The following is a 15,322-nucleotide window of genomic DNA, read 5'->3' as shown; positions in this document are numbered from 1 at the left end:
AACGTAATGACTGAGCAGATTTATAGGTATCATTTGTCATGTATTTATATTCCACTAAAAAATTAAGACCTTATTAATAAACTTTTCACTTGTCCCATTTATTTATACTAAAATTTGTTAAGATTGTAACATTAATTTTAAAAAAATTACTAAACGTTATTAAGTACATTAAATACAAATAAGAGAGTTGATTGTTCCAATTTAAATATTTCCAGTTAAGAAACGTATGTCATTATTACACAGAGAATGGTTTAATTAATGTTCCTCAAGAGACTTTAATTTCGTTTAATTTTTAACTTAAAAACTTTAACCGACAGATTCATCATTTATGCTCTTAATTAATTAAATACATAATAGTTATAAATATTCAAATTTACCCCAAAACTCATAAAAATTCAAAATAAGGTCAAAACTCGTCTTTTATATATGCACATAGTGTATATAATTCCTACAATTACATAAACAATGATAGTTACTCAAACCTATCAAATATCACTTATAAAAGATCGTAGAATAAAGTTTCATTGGAAGATGAAACCAAGAAATAAAGTTAAAAAAATTTAGTGACAAATCTAGAAAATAAAAAATAACATAATGACTAAGCGGATTTATAGTTACCGTATGCCATATATTTATAGTCCACTAAAAAATTAAGACCTTATTCATAAACTTTTCACTTGTCCCATTTATTTATACTAAAATTAAAATAAGGATTAAGATTGTAAAATAAATTTTAAAAAATTTACTAAACTTTATTATGTACATTAAATGCAAATAAGAGAGTTGATTGTTCCAATTTAAATATTTCCAGTTAAGAAACGTATGTCATTATTACACAGAGGATGGTTTAATTTTATTTTATAATAATGTTCCTCAAGAGACTTTAATTTCGTTTAATTTTTAACTTAAAAACTTTAACCGACAGATTCATCATTTATGCTCTTAATTAATTAAATACATAATAGTTATAAATATTCAAATTTACCCCAAAACTCATAAAAATTCAAAATAAGGCCAAAACTCGCCTTTTATATATGCACTTAGTGTATATAATTCCTGCAATTACATAAACAATGATAGTTACTCAAACCTATCAAATACTCCCTCCGTCCGCGATTAGGAGTCCCGGTCACTTTTGCGCACCCGTTTTATAAAAATAATAAAAAATAGTTAAAGTGGAGAAATGGTAAAGTAAGAGAGAGAATAATGTTGACAAGAGTCTTCTCAACATTATTCTATTTTTTACTTTACTATTTCATCACTTTAACTATTTTTTATTATTTTTATAAAATAGGTGCGCAAAAGTGACCGGGACTCCTAATCGCGGACGGAGGGAGTAACACTTATAGAAGATCGTAGAACAAAGTTTCATTGGAAGATGAAATCAAGAAATAAAGTTAAAAAAATTTAGTGACAGATCTAGAAAATAAAAAATAACATAATGACTAAGTAGATTTATAGTTACCATATGTCATATATTTATAGTCCACTAAAAAATTAAGACCTTATTCATAAACTTTTCACTTGTCCCATCTATTTATAATAAAATTAAAATAAGGGTTAAGATTGTAAAATAAATTTTAAAAAATTTACTAAACTTTATTATGTACATTAAATGCAAATAAGATAGTTGACTGTTCCAATTTAAATATTTCTTGTTAAGAAACGTATGTCATTATTACGTAGAGAATAGTTTTATTTTATTTTATAATAATGTTCGTCAAGGGACTTTAATTTCGTTTAAGTGTTTAACTTAAAAAATTTAAGCGACACATTCATCATTTATGCTCTTAATTGATTAATTACATAATAGTTATAAATACTCAAATTTACCCCAGAACTCATAAAAATTCAAAATAAGGCCAAAACGACTCACCTTTTATATATGTATAGATTGATATAATCATGTAGTTATATAATCTTTAAAACATCAAATTTTTAAAATTATGTTACTATTAGTGTAGTAGGAGATGTATTAGTAAATATTTTAGGTGATCCGGTCTGAAAAACATGTTATTACTAGTTGTTTTTTCTATAAATAGTTGTTCATTTAAAATACGTATATCAAATATTTTCTTGGTACAAAAATTGATTTTGCTTTTAAAATATACTCAAATATTACTAATTCAAATAAAAATATTTTTTAAAAATTATTATTAAAAATAAAAATATTTTTTCCTCTCTCTTTCTTATTTCCAAATCTATTTCTTAGTTTACCAATTGTCTATTTTTTTGTAAGATTCATTGCGTGAAAACGTTCCTAAGCAAAGTATGCATACAACACTGCGTTTCGAGTCAGCAGAACGGCGTCATTTCCCAGATTTCACAATTCAACTGACAAATTTGCTTACAAGTTTTCATTTAACGCTAATTCCTTTCTTTTCATTATTTCCCTCTTTTTTTTCTTTATAGAATATAGAAACTAAGAATATGTATTCATTATTTAAAATTAAAAAGTAAACGTTTTAAATAATTAAAAATAAAAAAAGGCCAGCTTTATATACGCATTCGGAATTCGTAAAATTGTCTTTTAGTCTTGGTAGCAGTACATATTTTCTCTTGCTCAAGAGCCTTCGGTACGTTTCTCCTCTCGACTGGCAGCCTTCAAGGTTTAATGAATCAGGTAGCCTCTTCGAATTCCGGTGCTTCTGTGTCTAGAAACGATGCTATGACCTCTGAATTAAGTCTGTGAATAGAAATTGTAGTTTGTTTTCTCCCCCTGCTACGTTATTGTTGTTTCTGTTTTTCCTCTTGTAGTCCTACGAAGGAAGATGATAATGATGGAAATTGGTGGGTAGAACTTTTATAGTCGAATTTCTGTGTTTCTGTTTTGAACTATAGCCTCTCTATGGTGCTATCATTTCAACGAAGCTTCTACCTACGGTTTATTGACCTGAATATAATGAAATCAGAAAATATCAATGTTATCATTTCGAGTTTTCATCTAAACTGTTACCTGTGTCATTTCGTTGTTCATCAAATCTACTGCAGGTATTCACTATTGTTGAGGATGTCTAACTACTAAGAGTTGTGACAACGATGAATCCTATGTGTGTCCATAGATGGGAATTTTAGCTAATGTCTCCGTTCATTGGGATGATGGGCGTCTTGTTGGACCCAGTGGCTCAACTCTTGAGGATATGCTAAAAGGGAGGGGTTTGATCCCGTGAAGGTATCCCCTTTGTGGAGTAAAGAAGGTCACTCCAGGTTTGCAATAATAGAGTTTAATCCTCAGTGGCTCGGACTAGCTGATGCCTTCAAGTTCGAGAAGGCTTATGAGGGTCGATGTAACAGCCCGACATTTTAGAGTATAATAAATACGGCAATCGCTACCTAGGCGGACTTAAAAGCAATAAGAACATGGGCAGGGTTTCATTTAAAGGGTTTTGACCAAGGTATTTAATGAACTATCAGAGCAATAAGTCAACGGCTTAATCAAGAATAATAAATGAATAGATATCGTAAATTATGCTCAAAAGACAAGGGCTTAATATAATTCCAAAAACGCATTATGTCTCAATATTCTAAACCAAAATGAATAAGTTCAAAAACAAACGATACTAAGTTTCATGTTTAACGGAAGCAACCAAGAGAAAAGTGAAGTCATGTATGAAGACACAACCCCACTCAATGTTTCAAGACGATCATATTATCATTCAATTTATTTGCTCAACACCGCCAACCGCCCGTCGCTGCTCAACCTGCACATAGGGAAAACACATGCAGTGCTGAGTATTTTAAACATACTCAGTGAACTCATGCTAAAACATTTTTAGAAGATATGTCATCCTTACCATAGTGAATTCGAGTTTGCATTTATAAAAGAATATCATCGAGTATCACAAAATAATTTCATAGACTGGCCAGTCAAACAATTCATCCCATTTTCTCAACAACCAACAATTCCATAGTGCGACGAAAGTGTGGCCACACTATTCGCCCAAGAGACCGGCCGACTAGCAAGGACGGCTCCCGATCCCAACTGTGTACACTAGCCTGATAGGGTTTGCGGCCCTACTCAGACCCGAATTCGTTTATATAGCCCTATAGCCTAATGGAGCGGACTCATAAACTAGGCATCAGGCACACAACATAATCAAAACAATCACATGCATGACATAACATTTTAATCCACCCTTATAACACCGTAATCAATATTTTGGTAATAAAAGAGTTTAGTGAATAAAGCCCACCTCGATTCCTTAGATCACAAGTATGTTCTTCCTCTTGCTATCACACCGAGAGCGCGAGTTATCACCTTTAATTTATGTGTATCACAAGTAAGTCTCAATCATCTACTCAAAATCATGCATGTTCCTAACGTTTCCCTTTTTCCCATCGATTCATTTTATATTATCACTCAAAAATCAAGGTATGATTATCATATCACTTTCTATTCGCACCACAACTCCAGATCCATCATCAAAACATGTCACGCATGGGTGTTCCTCAACACATCCACACGCACACACACGAACACACACGCACACACACATACCAACGCACACACACACGCACATCAACCCATATTCATCAATTGTTTCCCTTTTTCCCTCAATCTATATGCATGAGGGTTCAAGAACACCGATTAATCGGTTAGATGAGAAAAGATTAATGCTAAAACACCTTTTCTCGATAGAACGACGGTAGAACAAAGTAGTAGCCTTGATTCTTCAAAAATTCTTGAGTTTCAACTTCAATTCTTCTCAAAAGATGAAGAAATATTGGAGAAAAGTTGAAGAAAATTGAGAGAGTGTGGGAGAGTGGAAAACGGCGTGAGGGAGAGAGAGAGTAGGCGTGATTTGCTTCTAGGGTTAGGGTTTTCTCTCTTATTTATAGAGTTCAAGAATATAATCCCACAATTAAATAAATAAAGATTTGGAAAGATATGGTGGATAGTGGCGTTAATTCTAGTAAGAAATAAGGGGGTTTCGAATTTTCATGCTATTTATTAGCATATGATTTAATTTGGATATTTCACGAAGTAGAATAAAATATTACGGAGTAGAATAAAAATAATAATCTCCCCAGTTAAATGGGAAAAGTGGCGATTTTTATTCCTCTCCCACAAGGAATTTAATTAATTTCCTAATTAAAATAGGATATGGCAAAATCTCCTTAGATATGGTAAGATATGCTAGAATATTTATATTTCTTCATGGAAGAGAATAAATAAGGGAACAAATAATATAATAAAATAATTCCTTCTCCCTACATAGGAGATTTTCGAAAATCTCCATGTGTAGGCATAGGGGTCGGAAATTTCATAGAGGAAATAACGAATAATCGGACTTTGGATTTAATTTGGATAAATATCCCAAGCAAATAATTAAATCCAAGAAAAATAAAATTCCTTTCCAATAAATAGGAGTGGTCGAAAATTCCAAAAAATAATGGTGCTCCTGCTTAATCTCACTCATCCCTTAGGAATAATTCACCACAATATTATTTCACCCCGCATCAAATATTCACATAATTACGTCACAAAATCCACCATTTTTAATTCCACCTCATAATCACAACACATTGACCTTTCAACGGCCACGTCATATTTTCCACAATATTGACTATTCAATAGTCACGTCATATAATCAACAAGTTTGACTATTCAACTCAAACTCAACTCCAAATCGCAATTAGGTCACAAAGAATCATGCAATAAATCACTCATCATTTAATCTACATACTTCATAGCATTAAAAGCATTTAATGCAAAATTTTATGTCTCGAAAATTAGGGTTCGAAAAAGTGGGGTGCTACATTCAACCACGAGGAAAGAGGGACTACTTGCGGGATGGAAGGAATATGGAGAAGCTATATGGTTGGATGGCTGAAAGGATGATCACGACACAAACAATATTGTTGGTAGCTATCTAAGGAAAAAGGTGATCTGAAGATAAATGTGGAACCGAGGAGAAGATAAAGAATAGCAAACTAGTAAGCCAATTGGAAAACAGACTAGATTTACAGAAAGGGACAATATGACCCAAGCTTTCAATGAAGGTATATTCATTTTATGGTGTTGATTATGGTTCTCTATCAATATATTTCTCTCTGTTCTTATCTTTTTTTGCTCTCTGGAATATCATACTCCATTTTTTAGTGTGTAAATCTTACTTTTGCAACATCTATTAGAAAGAAGAAAAGTGCATGAAATTGCCTGTGGTCATCTAAAAAAGGTTCCCCACTCACCATGCAATTGGAACTTCAGAGGAAGAAGCTGGAGGAGAGGGAGCCAGAGTTGGGAGAAAATGAGAATTCATGGCTCTACCGTGAGAAAAATCAGGTAATGGACCATCCTCCATGTCAAATTAATTGGATAACACGACTCACCATAGCTACATTTATATCAATGGCTCTGATCATGGTTAAGTATATTGAATTATCAAGATTTTCTAGATGTGACTATTTACTGCAAAAAAAATTATAATACTTCATTTTTTTTAATGTAGAATGCAATAGCAACCTTGAAATTAAAGAGAGCAGATGAAAAGATGTTACTCTTGGCAGAAGAAAAAGGGGCTGCTCTTTATTGTGTAATGGAGTAATAACTTGGGCAATTTGAACATATGGTCTTCAGATCACCCTTTTTCCTTAGATAGCTACCAACAATATTGTTTGTGTCGTGATCATCCTTTCGAGCCATCCAACCATATAGCTTCTCTATATTCTTTCCATCCCGCAAGTAGTTTCTCTTTCCTTGATGTCGACCCTCATAAGCCTTTCTCGAACTTGAAGGCATCAGCTAGCTAGTCCGAGCCACTGAGGATTAAACTCTATTATTGTGAACCTGGAGTGACCTTCTTTACTCCACAAAGGGGATACCTTCACAGGATCAAACCCCTCCCTTTTTAGCATATCTTTAAGAGTTGAGCCACTCGGTCCAACAAGACGCCCATCATCCAAATGAACGGGGGACATTTGCTAAAATTTCCATCCATGGACACACGTAGAATTTATCGTTGTCATGACTCTCAGTAGTATCCCCTTTTGATAAGTTAGATATGTATGACATCATTCCCTTTATTCCAATATCTTTTTGTTATTGGATCTGTGCTATTGTGTATGTGTAAGGTGGTTGTTTTTTTCTCGTAATAACGGTTAGAAGAGACTTATTACTACATATTCTCATTTTTATTTTATTATATATTCATTTTAACTATTTATTACGTTTTTTTCAAAATAATTAAAAAAAGAGAAATGATATGTAAATAAATTGTACATGTGCATAATATTCTTAAATTTTTAAATTTAATTGAATTTAATTAAAAATTAGTTTTGTTATTTATTGTATTATATGTAGTAATAAGAAAGAAGTGATATAGAAAATTTATGTTAAATTGTGACACAATTTCGAGTTTGATTCAAATTAATTGTACAATATTTTGTAAAAAATATTTTTTTCTTAAATTTATAAATATTTAAGTTAAAATTTCATTTTTTTTTTTTTGAAATGTTGCAAAATGATTAGTATGAAATTTATTTTAAATTAATTAATATTTATAAATCAATTTTCAATATAAATTTTGTGTTATCCGAATATTGGCTTTACAGGATTTAGGAGAGAGAATAAAATTTTGTGTCTAACGATACCCATCTGCATGGATTATTATATCGGTTCTTGCTACAATTCAAAAATCAATTCCAGTCATCCACATCCTTATCTAATGGTTAGGATTAGTTATTTGTTAGTACATATATTCAACAAATCTAAGTAGATCCCATTTGATGTGCTTTTTCACAATGTAAATTTACTGACAAGCAACTTTGCTTTAGCATATTTTTTATAGGATAAAGTATACCCAAAACAAGACAAAAAGGAGTCATCCATTGCTAAAGAAATTCCTATTGATTAGTAGTATTAAATTAAAGAAGGCATGCTTTTGTAAATACAAATTAATCTTAATTAGGTCTCCTTTCGGCAACCGATCGTTTTTTTTCCAGAATTAAAGTTGTTATTGTTTGTTAAAGGTAAAAGTTATTCTTTCAAAACAAGTACTACTATACGAATACGAGTATATGTTACGACAAAAAACCAATACCTTAGTCGGCATGACGTTTGGAATGTTAATTTAAGAAAAACAATGATGACATGGATGAGAATTTAAGAAGAAAAGTAAATGAAAACAAGACAATCACTTTAGTAATCCCTTGTCCCTCCATCCCAAAGAAGATGACCTAATTATTGGGCGACATAAAATTTTATGCAAATTTATTTTGTGTATTGAGGGGCGAGAGTAAATTAAGAGAGAAAGAATAAAGTAGAAATAAAAGTGTTTCCATTTTAAATAATTAATCATTTTAGTTGGGACAAACTAAAAAGGAAAGTTGGTCATCTTCAATGGGACGGAGGGAGTATATTTTTTTGAGCCAAACATGATTGTGATTGATTAAATAAATTAAATAAGATGGGTCTTGTTTCTTGTTTTCCTACATCATAGTATAATGATCTTTTTAACACATTCTTAAGGATATTGGTCTCTAAAATTATAAATTTTGGACGAAATTTGGTATTTTTCCACGAAGATTAAAATTAGTCTAAGAAAATTACAAATTTTGCACTTGTTTGATCCCACGGCATATCTATCACAATATTTGGCTAACTTACGAGACTTTTTTTTTATCATATTTGGCACAGTTAAATCAATTTGATTTTTTATGTGACTTTTTATTCTACTTGTTGTGATTTTAAATAGTGATTCAAAATATCATAAAATGTATCACGGTTGATCACGTAAAATAAAATTTTGATAAAAATATCTTATATGTGTCAGTTTGGGAAATATCAAACAAAATATAAAGTTTGTGATATTCAAGATCAATTTTAAAAAGTTCATGGAAAATATCAAATTTTAACTAAAGTTTATAATTTTAGGAATTAATATCTGAATTATTAATGGGTGATTTAGCAGGAAAAATATACAGTACTTAATTTTCTTCAAACTTGAGTTACTTTAAATTTTTACTCCATATTATTACAGTTTCATACATTCTTCTTTCTAAAATTCTTTAATGATCTAAACATTGATGGAAATGAGATGGGTTGGGATGACGTGGAGAATTGAGAAATAAAAGAAAATATATTATTTTTATTAAACATGGTGGAAATAATACACCATCAAGTGAAGCGAGAGTGAATACTACTAGTATATACGTATAATAAGCATCAATGTATATATCTATAATTTATCATAATTTTACTAATATATTCGTAAATATATTAATTATATTTGTGATTTCAGAATCAAATTATAGATGCATAATCATGATTTATACAAAATGATGGTGAGAGTGAGTGAGAGGGGAAAGCATATGATGGTGGCAAATGGAGTTGAGATTGTCAAAAAAGGAACATTTAATTCGGTGTGAAATCTGAATTATTCTAAGGTAGAAATAATCAATCGTTTAGACTAAACCATAGAATTATTGAATTTGCCGATAAAGTAGTAGATTTGCACCACCAAATCCAAACCCACCAATCACACATAACATTTAATTAAATATTTTTCCCAATTAATTTAATAAATATAGGATTGCGTGACCTCCATATCCAATTCCTGCTTTTCACACCTCTCCGTTTCTCTCTCTTGAAATTGCGTGAGGTTTCCGTGAATGTGACCTCTGCGTTAACTTTCATATTTGGAGGGAAATCTGCTTCCACTTTTACAGAATTTGATGGGATTGGTCTCCTATTTTTGACCCCCGTCTGTTGATTCTCTCTATTTTCTTTGGTTCTGGACAATTTCTCTCTGTTATGGAGGTAAAGGATTAATTTTGGGAAGATTGAATTTTTATATTTGTCTGATTTGATAGTGTATGTATTATGTTCGATCATCAAATTATGGTGCTTGTTGAAGAATTCCAGCTACTTGGTCATGATTTATGATATGTTTCATAATTGATCATTTCGGCACTGTTTCCTGATTTTTTAATAGATTAGTTTGTTGAACAGTTATGGAGAATATGCTCAACAATTTCTGCGTGTATTTTTAGTTATGAAGTTTCAGTTTTGTCGCCTCGGCGTGTTATCTATTTACCTAAATCAAGCGGTGTGTGTGTTAGTAATGTGACATACCTTGCTCTTAAGTAGGAGTATCTTGTTTTGTTTGTGGTTTTAGGGTAAAGTTCCGGAGATGGATGAGGCGAAGAAGGCAGAGACACACATGATATCAGCTGCGGCTTTTGTGGAGGGAGGGATCCAGGAGTCTTGTGATGATGCTTGTAGCATATGCCTCGAGGGATTTGGTGATAGCGATCCTATGACGGTAAATTGTGAATGTAGTAATCCCATTTGCATATCCGTTCCATTGCTGATGAATATTAACTTATGTCGTATGCAATTACTGAATCTATTTCATAATCTTATGTAGGTGACAAGTTGCAAGCACGAGTTCCACCTTCAGTGCATTCTTGAATGGTATGTATCTCTCTGTTTGAATTTGGGGACTTGGTATTGCTGATATCATATGTTGCCACTCAACTTCGTCTCAGTTTTCAGGCTTTCGTGCTCCCCTTGAGGTCATTTGTGTGTGAAAAAAATTGTACTATCATTCTTACATGTAGAAAATAATCAAAGGTATACTTTCCTAGAAACTTGGGATGTAGTTCATATCGTAAAGTGTGAAATGAATACATAGAATTTTTCTAGTGGGGGTCCTGAAGAAGAGTGTAGGTGTACCTTAACTATGGATCATGGACCAACTATATGTAGGCTAAGTCCACTACTTGCCATTACTCATGAAAGTAACACTTATTGAGTAGCGATCCTCTGGCCCTTACTTTGGTTTGGTGGTGGTGGTACCAATTTGTTTTTATGTTAGTTTTGGCACTTTCCTTACAGCCTCTATAGGTCGAATAAAAACCAATTATAGAGGGTAGAAGATGGTTTGGATAGATTCTCCAGGCAAACAGTTGTTTCCCTTCTATTAAAGTTTGGATCTTTATCTTTTCATTTTAGTTTGATTCATGCTCAACAAACATTTTACAACAGTTGGAAATACTATTATGTAATTGCAATTATATGGATATAATTTGTGTGATGTTTGAACGCGTTTGTTGTCTATATATTTTATAATCTAAAACTTGGCATGTGAGGCCAAGATACTTCATGAAAAAGTGACTCGGTGGTGTTTGAGGAAGACTAATATGCTTATTCTTCAATGTGTGGGCCAGGTGCCAAAGAAGCTCCAATTGTCCTATGTGCTGGCAAAGTATTAGCCTGAAGGATCCTGCAAAGTATGTCTCTGATGTTTAGCTTCTATTGGTTTGAATTCAGTCTTCATGTTCAGTTCAGTTGTTTCTTGAATAGGGTTCTTGAATAGGGTTGATATATCTTTTTATATTATGGCAGTCAAGAATTACTCGAGGCTGTAGAACGCGAAAGAAGTTTCAGGCTCACTCCGTCAAGGAATGCAACAATATTTCGTCATCCTACTCTCGGAGATTTTGAATTGCAGCATGTCTGTTTTAACTTTGAACTTTTCAATCCAATGCCCCTGTGACTTAATGTTGTGTTGGTGTTTCATGACTCTTCTGACCAAATGCAGTTACCAGCTGGAATTAATGACGCTGAACTTCAGGAGCGGATTATCCAACATTTGGCAGCTGCTGCTGCGATGGGGAGAACTCACCGAATAGCTCGGAGGGAGGGCTCAAGAAGCCGTTCATCTGCTCATGCCCGTCCGCAATTTGTTGTATTCTCAGGTGCTCCTCCTGGATCTTCCACTGCTTCTGGTGGAGAAGAAACTGAGCCAATTGCAGCAGCTGAAACTAACCGATCAGTTCCAGTCACATCTGCAAATAACATGGGAAGCAATCAAAATTCAGCTTCATCATCCAGACCTGTAGTGGGGCCAACTTCTGGCCGAGGATCATCAAATGATAATAGGTAATTTGAATTTTTTTTTGCATTAACTATTAACCTTTGACTGACTGTGTATAAGTCCACTTTTTTAGAAACTATGCAAGCCAATCATCGTCCTTGCCAAATCAAGAAAGAGCCGGCCCATCTGAGTTACAGTCCATTTCAGATTCCTGGAAATCCCGATTCAGTTCTATGTCAATGAAGTATGAGTTTGCTTTAATTTTAATAACTATGTTTTCTTCTTGTTCTTCTATGTCAACCTAGTTTGAGGTTTAAGCCTTTTGAGTTCTGAGTGTTATCAGTTCAATTATTTTTTAGATACAAGGAATCCATTTCAAAGAGTACAAAGGAATGGAAGGAGAAGCTGTTTTCTCGTAGCTCTTCCATGGCAGATATTGGTTCTGAAGTCAGGAAGGAGGTGAATGCTGGAATTGCCACTGTGTCCCGCATGATGGATCGTCTTGAAAGTAGAGATAACAATAGTCATGTGCCAGCAACAAATGGCGCAGAAAGTTCTTCGGCCACTGGATCAAGCAACATTAGTAGGGATACTCCCAGTGATACATCATTGAATGGAAAGGACTCTGCTTCTGTTGCTGCAAGTTCACTATCAAGTTAAGTTTATAATATTGCTAGGGGTGTCCATCCTCAGCATTTCATCTTTGAAGGTGAGTTATCGAGTTTCCTGATAAGTAACCTTGATCTTTAGATATTTTTTGCTGTTTTCTCGTTTATGGTTGACCCTGACACAAAGGCACATTTATACATCATTTCACGATCTACTTTAGTGCATTATGTTATAATTGGCTTAGTTTAACTGCTATATCTTGTGTGTATTCGTAGTTCACTTATTTATTGTTTTTCGATGTGCTTAATTAATCTTGTAAATTAATGTAGATATTTTGTGACCTCAAAACTCTTTTACAAGGTGAAATGTGGATCTTTCTTATTTCCCTCCCTTTAATGAAAGATTGTTGATGCTTGGGAAAATGCATGGCAGCATTTGAGAAAAATTATTTATATTAGCATATATCTGAGACGTGTTCTCATCGTACAAGGATCAAACAATGTGCATTTTTTACAAACATTGTGTACCATCATTATAAATACTCACAAGTTGAGAAGAACCATCCATTATACCTGAAAGTGAAGATTTTGCATATGCCTACTTTTCAGAACTGTTAGGGTGATAAAGTTCCTCTGACACCATGAAACTGATCTGGTAACATTTAGTGATCTAAATGGCCTACTTTTTAGAACTGTTAGGGTAATAAAGCTCATCTGACACCATGAAACTGAACCAATGATTTTCAGTAGATTTAAATGGCTTTCTCTTGTTGATCTCCATTTTGTCTGTAGTTAAACTGCTTTTCACCTTTTATTTGCTCTTTTGCATGATATCTAGATCCACAAATGTCTCACACCCACTTGGTACTTTGGTAGTCAGTTCTGTCAATTAAAGTGTTGATTTTGGTAGAATGTGAAATGTATCTTTACTATTTTCTATTGAATACGAATGTTGCCTAGATTCTTAGCATTGTAGATGTTGCAATATTTATGGATCAGCAAGAGGAGCAGGAATGCAGCCACTGAGCAGTGGTCTCCTTGAAATTCCCAAGCATCTAGGAGTATTTTTGTAATTAATAATTATATTACCCAAAACATCGATCATATTGTCTAGTGTATCATTTTCCCTGGACATTAGATAACGATCTCCTTACACTTGGTAAGAGAATGTTACCCAAGTTATAGATACTTGTTACTTATCCCCTGTTAGTTAACCTTGCAGGAGTTATAAATTCTACCATCAGATGTCTTACAAAGTTTAGATGAAGTTTTCTCTCCATAGGCACTGATTTCATTAAGACTCACTGACTCAGTGATTTTAGAATATGATTTGTGGTTTTGCTTCTGTTACTGTACAATGTTCCTTTTGCTTTAAGTGCAAGTCACATTCAATATTAGATATATACATGCTCTACCTTTAAATTTACTCGAAAAGAGTATGTGGATGTACTGACATTGCTTCCTAAGCTTCCTGCTATGGATTGAGCTACTCAAAAAAAAAAAGAACATGGATTTAAGTTTATGATAACTGGTAAAGTTTAGTTGTTGCTCATCTTATTAAGAGACATGTCTGTATTTATAATCTGGCATGTTTATGCCCGGTTTCGTTCATATAACCTTGGTGCTTTGTTTAGTCTTTCCTGTTTAAGAAAGTTTTGGTATTAGAGGTGGTTGATCCTTATTTTGCAATCTATTTCAGGTATATGATCCAAATATGACATGGTGAGGATGAGATAGTGAAGGCTAGAGTTTCGGTATAATCGTTGTTTGATCCCAAACAGAAAACGGAAGGCAGCTTCTTAAATTTGGCTTACCATAATATCTGTATCTGCTTGTAATAGCAAACATGAATCTTGCAGTGTAACTTTCAGAGTTGGATTTGGGCAGAGATAGTGTAGTGGATGCTTTCTTGATTCTCCATTTGAATTAATGCATTGAACTTGCAACACTTTCACTAAACCTGTCTTTTTTTCAAGTAAAAGTGTTCTTGGGTCATAAATATCAATTATAGATTATACATTTACTGCTAATTAATTTCCATCATCATATCATTTCCAATTTGATTAGGTCAATAGTCAATACAATGCATACTCCTAGCACTTGGATGCTGCTAGTACATTAATTTAAATACTCCTATTTAATGAGCTAGTCAACTTTTTCACTCCCAACTCCCAAAATTTGACCAACTCCATTTCTGTAGTAATAGCATCCGACAAAATAATTTGTTATACTAATATTTACATGACACATATTTTTATGGATTACAATTTCTTGATTTTTTTTCCCTGCGTACCCAACTTTTGTCGGTGGGAGATATTTGATTAAAAGAAGTGGAAACAGAGCAGGTCCCAGTAGCAGCTCCAATAGTATAATGACTGAATTAAATAAAAGAATAAATATTTGTTCATGACATATGCATATTATAGATTATCATGTTCTTATGGGCTTGGGCTAATGTAATTCCTTCCGTACCGAGTGGGGCTACTTTTGTTGGTGGAAACAATAAATTGTGTTGGGCCTTATTAGCATTGACTGTCAAGTGAATTAGTGGTTAAAAATCACAGACATAAATATCTATGATGACTTTTAGGTTAAGCTTTTCGTACATAATTTGTCTGCCTCGAATTATAGAGTTTTGTGAATTTTTGTTGTTTTTGGGATAAAATACATCGAATTACGTAATTTACCTTCAATCGAAGGTAATTTAACTTTTTCTTCAATTTTCTTGAGTTTTAGTATTCTTTAGGGTTTAGATGAATATCTAGCACTATATATGAAAGTTGTGAAGGTATTACTCCCTCCGTCCCACATAATTTTACCCAATATTCCATTTTAGTCCATCCACATAATTTTACTCATTTCAATTTTACCATTTTTTGTAGTGGACCTCAT

At 33.0% G+C, this 15,322-nt stretch overlaps 1 protein-coding gene and 1 long non-coding RNA gene across 2 annotated transcripts; both read left to right on the top strand.

Moving 5' to 3' along the window:
• Positions 1–5,796: 5,796 nt before the first annotated feature.
• On the top strand, positions 5,797–7,052 carry LOC125187346 (uncharacterized). The gene is made up of 3 exons (XR_007170597.2): positions 5,797–6,003; positions 6,136–6,286; positions 6,453–7,052. It is a non-coding gene; the product is annotated as an uncharacterized LOC125187346 (long non-coding RNA).
• A 2,489-nt stretch (positions 7,053–9,541) lies between these two features.
• Positions 9,542–14,389, top strand: LOC125201490 (E3 ubiquitin-protein ligase RHF2A-like). Its single transcript, XM_089065667.1, has 9 exons — positions 9,542–9,760; positions 10,119–10,265; positions 10,371–10,417; positions 11,173–11,235; positions 11,351–11,459; positions 11,547–11,887; positions 11,956–12,066; positions 12,182–12,531; positions 14,130–14,389. The coding sequence occupies exons 1-8, from the start codon at positions 9,755–9,757 to the stop codon at positions 12,480–12,482; spliced, it is 1,125 nt and encodes a 374-aa protein (XP_088921793.1). The 5' UTR covers positions 9,542–9,754; the 3' UTR covers positions 12,483–12,531; positions 14,130–14,389.
• The last annotated feature ends 933 nt before the right edge of the window (positions 14,390–15,322 follow it).

The sequence above is a fragment of the Salvia hispanica genome, chromosome 2, assembly GCF_029641045.1.
Source record: "Salvia hispanica isolate PSC_SH4W2 chromosome 2, Shi_PSC_v1, whole genome shotgun sequence".
Classification (NCBI taxonomy): Eukaryota; Viridiplantae; Streptophyta; class Magnoliopsida; order Lamiales; family Lamiaceae; genus Salvia; species Salvia hispanica.
The sequence above is the reverse complement of the archived record's forward strand: the minus strand, read 5'-3'. Positions and strand labels throughout refer to the sequence as shown.